General features: G+C 38.2%; 1 protein-coding gene across 3 annotated transcripts in view; it reads right to left on the minus strand.

The window, feature by feature from the left end:
- Positions 1 to 1,061: 1,061 nt before the first annotated feature.
- LOC143021518 (histone-lysine N-methyltransferase SMYD3-like) overlaps positions 1,062 to 6,539 on the minus strand; it is a 48,824-nt gene continuing 43,346 nt past the window's right edge. For all 3 annotated transcript variants that reach the window (XM_076179094.1, XM_076179092.1, XM_076179093.1), the window contains 4 exons: positions 5,900 to 6,038; positions 4,890 to 5,081; positions 3,933 to 4,116; positions 1,062 to 2,503 (listed from right to left, as the gene is read on the minus strand). In XM_076179094.1, the coding sequence (XP_076035209.1) occupies positions 2,134 to 2,503; positions 3,933 to 4,116; positions 4,890 to 5,081; positions 5,900 to 6,038 (885 nt within the window). In that variant the 3' untranslated portion in view covers positions 1,062 to 2,133. The remainder of the gene's footprint in view (positions 2,504 to 3,932; positions 4,117 to 4,889; positions 5,082 to 5,899; positions 6,039 to 6,539) is intronic.

Genomic DNA, 6,539 nt, shown 5'->3' on the forward strand with positions numbered 1-6,539 from the left:
TACAATGAAACCTGTTTTCAATGGGTCTTATGAGGTCCAATGTAAAATTTAGTCAAACTAAGGAAAAAAACAACTTTAACACTCATTTCGGAAAAATGTAAGTTTTTGATACTCAAAGTCTATCTCTTCCCTCAATTTTCAACCGATTTTTGCATATGAGGTCTCTATTGATAGCTAGATAAATGACAAAAAATAAAATAGAGAGTTTTTTTGCATATGTTAAATACATTTTTTTAATAACGTATCAAAGTCAAAATTTTGCTTTTTTTCGATAATTTTCTTTATATTTTTTTTCCTCGGCGTTAAACAAAGATATTAAAAAAAGCTTTCTATTTTGTTTGTTTATATATGTAGAAGATTCTTTTGCTGTAAAATGAAAGACATCGAATAAAAATTGTAAGAGGAGATAGGATTTGAAAGAAGCCCAAAAATATGGTATTTTTTACGTTTTTTATTAAAAAATAAAAAACTACTCGTCAGATCTGAATAAAACTCATGCTGTGAAGGTTTCCTCAGACCTAGATATCACACAGAAAAAATCAGCAAGATCCTTCAGAAAAAAAAAAATTGGGCGGGGGGTCCCCTAAAGAAGCGTAGTTCACAGTGACATGCCAATTCCTCCCGGCCTAAAACAATTTCAGATTTGCTCGACACACCAAACCTCCATTTTGAAAAAAAAAACTAGAAGACATAAAACGTCAGGGGCAGGCCTATTAATTATCAAAGGGAATCGAAGTGAAAATATATAATTTAGATTTCAAATTAGTATTGTTGAATCAAAGGGGGATGATAGGCCCTCTGGTGTTAGTTCCTGGAACTACTGCAAATGGTGGACGGTTGCATTTAATGTTTAATTTGTGGTTTTGAACCATTCCAGCCTATAACATGAAATAATAAGATAAAATGAGAGTAAAAATACACGCTTGGTGGTAGAAAATAAAACTTAGAGGACCGTGATTAATATGTACATTTTTTTCCATAATCACTCAATTCATGTTTGGGTTCAAAAGTATAAAGTACCCAATTTGTAATCAAAAAGGAGATATAAAAAAACACAAATGCTTTCAACATATATCTTTATTGTTATAAACCTTTTTGCCAAATTATTGTCGTATCATCATTAATACCTAAATCTTCTAATTAATCACATTTAAAATCTGATCCACGCGAATTGTATTTTTCACGATAAATAGTTGCCAATCTTACCAACCGCCTGCCCTTCCCCATTTATGATCCAATCACGGTATTAGTGTGAAAATGGGATGGGAATTTAGATAACCAAACGTGGAAGGTCAGAGATAGTGTCAAGTCCTTTTTTGAGACTATACAGCTGATAAAGGAGTGAAGGAATGGTCTGATAAAGCACGACATTAGGAAGCGAAAAAAACATAAATAGATAAATAAATAAATATATAGATAAATAAGTAAATAAAAACTGTTTGAGACATGCATATGCTGAGAAATGAGGTTTCAACTCAACCCAGTTTCAAGTGGTGAGGTACAAGGGAACTTCAGTACAATGAGCATGAAATTACATTACAGTGAAATATTTATAAAATCTCATTTGAAGCGTTGGCTAATTTTGGTCATATGATTTTGTTTTCGGAGACTGAAATTTATAGTGACTGCTACTATGAAGGAAAATAGTGGAGTTAGGAAATGAGTTTTGAGGAACTATAGGCAAAGAGCATATAGACCAAAGCTCCAGTGTTATAATGTCAGAATCTACAGCATCTCAACCACAGGGCAAAACAGGCTATGGAGGAGGAGGAGGAGGAAGAGGAAGAGGAGGAGGAGGAGGAGGTGGTGAGGGTGGAGGGAGAGGGGTCATAGGAAAAGTGCAATGTCCAGTGACGAAGTAACTGTAATGGAAACATAAAATAATTACTTCCTGCTCTCATGGTACCTAACATCACAAGCGTTTACGGAAGATAAACCCCATTCTTGTACTCAAGAAAAAATCCTTAGCATTTCTGCTATTCTGGATAACATTCCTGTCCGTTCACTTCACTTTCACGTTTGTGTGTTGAGGAAGAAAGAGGAAGTAATGTCAAGATGAAGGTATATCCAAAGTCATGGATACGTGCAAAATAGAACATTTGTTTCCCTTTTGACATTATGCACGCTTTGTCTTCAGGCCACAGCAGATGCAAAGTCAAGGTATCTTTGATTGAATTCTAATTTCTCAGGCTCTTCTTTCTTCTCTTCTTTTGGAATCTGTTTCTTCCGTCCGCATGCTTTACAGATGAGGCTGTGCTCACGTTCTTCCTTCTCCTTGAGTCGACGTTCAATTGCAATGTCGAGGTCGTAACTTGCCATCTTGCTTATTTTCTGCAGTTCGCCAGCAACGAGGGGGTGCTTTTCGCCAAAGGCTGTTGTCAGGATGGGCTCTGCTTCCTCGAGGTGCTCAAGGCCAGGCTTGTAATTGCAGTGGAAAATGTTCGTTTTGCCAAGCTTCAGAAGAAAGAGACCATAGGATGGGTGATCTTTGCCATATGCAAATCTGCAATAGATAATACTTTGTTACATTTAGGTGACGGTAATAGACATTTACTTCAGAATGCGGCCAAGCTGATGAAGATTTATGGTATATGTGAATGCAACTAAAACTGTAAACGAAATGTTGAATATTTATACTGTGTTATGATTAAATGCTTTATCCTGTGAGATTTGAGCCCTAGGTTGTACATCACGAGGCTAGAACTCTGCAAACTATGCTACAACGGATGTCTAAAGATAATATCACATTGGACTTCCAGGGGCTTCACCACCGCCGACAATTAAGAGTTCGTTCGAGCAAAAACGACTTCGGTTACAATATTTCATTTTTCAAATCTCCAAATATCAAATCATCTTTCCGTCATATATATAGCAAAGCTAAATGATGAACTGAGAATTTGTAAACTTATACGAATGTTAAACATATTGTTGAAATGTTCTCATGGAAGACTAGATTTCTGTAAACGAAGTCATATTCTAATTATTCAAATGGAGTCTGGAGGTCGGATGTTGGAGGGAAAATAGCCCAGTGTGATAAGCAAGAAGAACCGCTTGGAACTTATCCTGTGGCTTCCCCGACATCAACTCGCGCAGTTTTTGCTCCACTGCGTCTCCCCAAATATATATACAGTACATATATATATATATATATATACATATATATGTATATATATATATATATGTATATATATAATTATATATATATATATACATATACATATGTATATATATATAAATATATATATATTATATATATGTATATGTATATATATATATGTATATGATATATATTGTATTGAGTTGAACCTCATCGCCGATAACCAGCGCTTCTATCCTTGGAGGAGTTGGAGTCAAGAGGTGGTATAGGAAAGTAACAAAAAGGTAGAATCTATCTATATACCAAGAACTTTTTCCCCCTCACAAGGGAGGTAGCCAAGTCAAAGTCACGTACCTACTCCCACCTATTCCACCCTAATCCACAAAAAAAAAAGAAAAAAAAGTGGTACTTGAAAGAGAACAGTATTCTTCTCTGAAAGACTGCTACGTGACTGGTCCGTAAGGGTGTGACCAAAGTCCTCTCCCCAAAGTGATTACAGCATAAAACTTTGGTAGTAATTACCTCATATGAGGAAGAATCATACTGATGTATATAGCTGATCCAATTTCAACAAAATAAAAGGGATATGCTGTATATTGATATTCTAGATAAATAGACTAATTAATAAATATATAAATAGATGAATATATAAATACACAGATCAATACAGCATGCGGGTTTAGCAAAACGAATACATCCTAAACAACATGATACAATGACCCATGTATTTTTTCATAAAATACATCAACATGACAATCTAGTCACTACCTAGTGATGGGATTGTCCATAAGAATACATTATGAGCACGAGAATATAACAGTGGCATGCAAATCACCTCATTCCTTCCTTGTTCTGTTCACCATATTCCATGGCCAAAAGGAAGGCGCCGCCCTTGAAGGCAGCATTAAAAGCAATGTCCAGGGTGCGAATGCGAACTGCATTTAAGGGGTGGAGTATGTCTCCCTGTTTCTCCAATATCTGTTGAGCTCTCTTCAGAGATTCGCCGGAATTATCAATACCTGATACATTTTGGTTAAGGAATTATCTTATGAGAATGAATTCAATACACACATACATACATACATACACATATTAAGGAATTATCTTATGAGAATGAATTCAATACACACATACATACATACATACACATACGGACTGCACACATACATCCATACATACAAACTAAGAGGTAGTATGTGTGAGTAAATTTTGACGCAGCCCGAAGGGATTTCTCCCCGTCCTCTCCTTATATGCAAGGGGGGACGGAGAGGGGGGGTCGCCGATTAAATGAAGCGGCCTTGCTGTGGATGTGCTGTGTCTTGCGACACTGCTTCTGACCCAGGGCGGTGGGCAGGGTGCAGGGATGACCCGTCATCCAAGAGGTGCTCAGATGAGAGGGAGGGTGGGAGGGGTGTGGAGTGTATTTAGGGATGAAATGGGTGGGAGTGTTTTTATGCCTTTCCCTTTTTGGCTACCTCCCTTGGAAGGGGGAAAAGCCTTGGTATATGTATGTAAAAAGCCACCTGTGTGTGTGTGTGTGTGTGTATGTGTGTGTGTGTGTGTGTGTGTGTGTGTGTCTGTGCGTGCGTGCGTGTGTGTGTGTGTGTGTGTGTGTGTGTGTGTGTGTGTGTGTGTGTGTATGTGTGTGTGTGTACTATTACAGTACTTATGTATGTACTTTATGATCCAGAGGTTTTACTGCATGTATTCCTAGCATCCAAATACACAGAGCTCCACCAGCATTTGCCCTCTCAGATTAGAGTGTTTTGTTGTACATTCATGAAAAGGATACCGGGGCCTTCCTGGGTAAACTTCATGAGTTCATATTGCGAAATTCGCTTCACTTCCCGAAAAACCTTAACGTCTTCTGGGTCTTGCGGCATATCGCAGGTAGGACATCTGATCTCCTCTTCTTCTTCTTCTTCTTCGCCTTTTTTCTTTCCTTCCTCTGGCACAGGTACAGGAGCCTGACAGTGTACTTCAGCTGATTAAAAAGAAAAAGAATATTATTGACCGTGAGGATGCGAAGGGAAATCATAGAGAACAGCGTAATTCCGTCACGTAGTTTCTCCTTGTAATCTTCATGATAATGGCATAGGGATAGAACACTAAGGTAGATTAAATAGCTACCGTATATTGATAAAGAAAACACTCAATCCATGTGACTCAAGTCTACATTTCTAAGAAATTATTTATAATAAATTCTTTATTTCTATTGCTTTCTGGATAAACGCTATAGGCTACCGGCAGACTTTCAAAAGACTGGTCCCAGTGCTTGACCTGGTCCAGTCTCGAGGTCAACCGAACCTATACGTTCTCCATTTCATCGAATCTAAGGGAAGCTACCAGACAAACGTCTACACTCATCCTATATCTACTTAATATAACTATCTATTTTTCTTTCTGCAAGTTCTTTCATAGCAACCAGAATGTCTAGAATGTCTAGACATAAGTATTTAGGTCGCCGACATAGGGATTTAGGTAAAATCTCCGCCATTTTGAAGATTTATGTCTAGACTGAGGGGTTAGGATCTTTTATAAATTTGGCCCCAGAAGTAACCATTTCAACTACTCTTCTCTCTTATCATACTCATTGGTTGTTCCACTATAGAAGTATTAAATAAAACGACTCGACATTTACTTAGCTACAAATCTCCGACTAGAATTATTTACCTCAAGATAGGTTAAAGAATAATGATAGGTTAAGTACCAGAACAGCCTCGTAAGGACCAATAGGTCTGTTGCTGTTCCATGTAACTCCACTACAACCGAAGTACTCAAGTACTCAAGTCAGCCACTGACCGCATTTCATGGAGTTGACGATCTCTTCCCGCTGGTCATCGTTGCAGACCCAACAGTCACACCAGAAGAACCATAAGTGATGCAGGTGCTGACGTCGCAGGTTGCGCGGCAAGATGGGGTCCACGTAGCTGATGAACACCTGCACGAAGTAAGCGAACAGTAACTGCAGTGAATAATGACGCAGGCAACACAGGCGACGCAGCGAAGGCAGACTTCCTGTTGCTACACTGAAGTGCATTTTGTAGATTTCTCTCGTTTGAAATGCTGAGGTAGTACATCTAGAAGAATTTCAAGTGAGAGAGAAGTTCAAACTGTACTTCAGTTCAACAACAGGAAGTCTGGGTTTGCTCTGTGCTGCATCACTCGTGTCGCCTGCGCTTCAGTTCGCGCTTAAGCCAATGCTGTATAGGAAAGGGAAGGGATCGTATGGACAGTAAAGGAGATATTGGGCAAAGGTGGCAAAGAGGACATTGTATACTATTCTTTTCTAAGTGAAGACTAGTCTTCAGCTAAAAAAAAATGTGGTCTCTTAAGGGTATCACTAAAGTCCCAATAGTATTGGCTGTAAATTATGATGTCAGTACTCACTAAACGATGAAATAGTAACTGAGAAGTTCGACCTGTCTTGACAAATCGTGAC

The sequence above is a fragment of the Oratosquilla oratoria genome, chromosome 42, assembly GCF_046742065.1.
Source record: "Oratosquilla oratoria isolate Oo_2021 chromosome 42, ASM4674206v1, whole genome shotgun sequence".
In the NCBI taxonomy this organism is placed as follows: Eukaryota; Metazoa; Arthropoda; class Malacostraca; order Stomatopoda; family Squillidae; genus Oratosquilla; species Oratosquilla oratoria.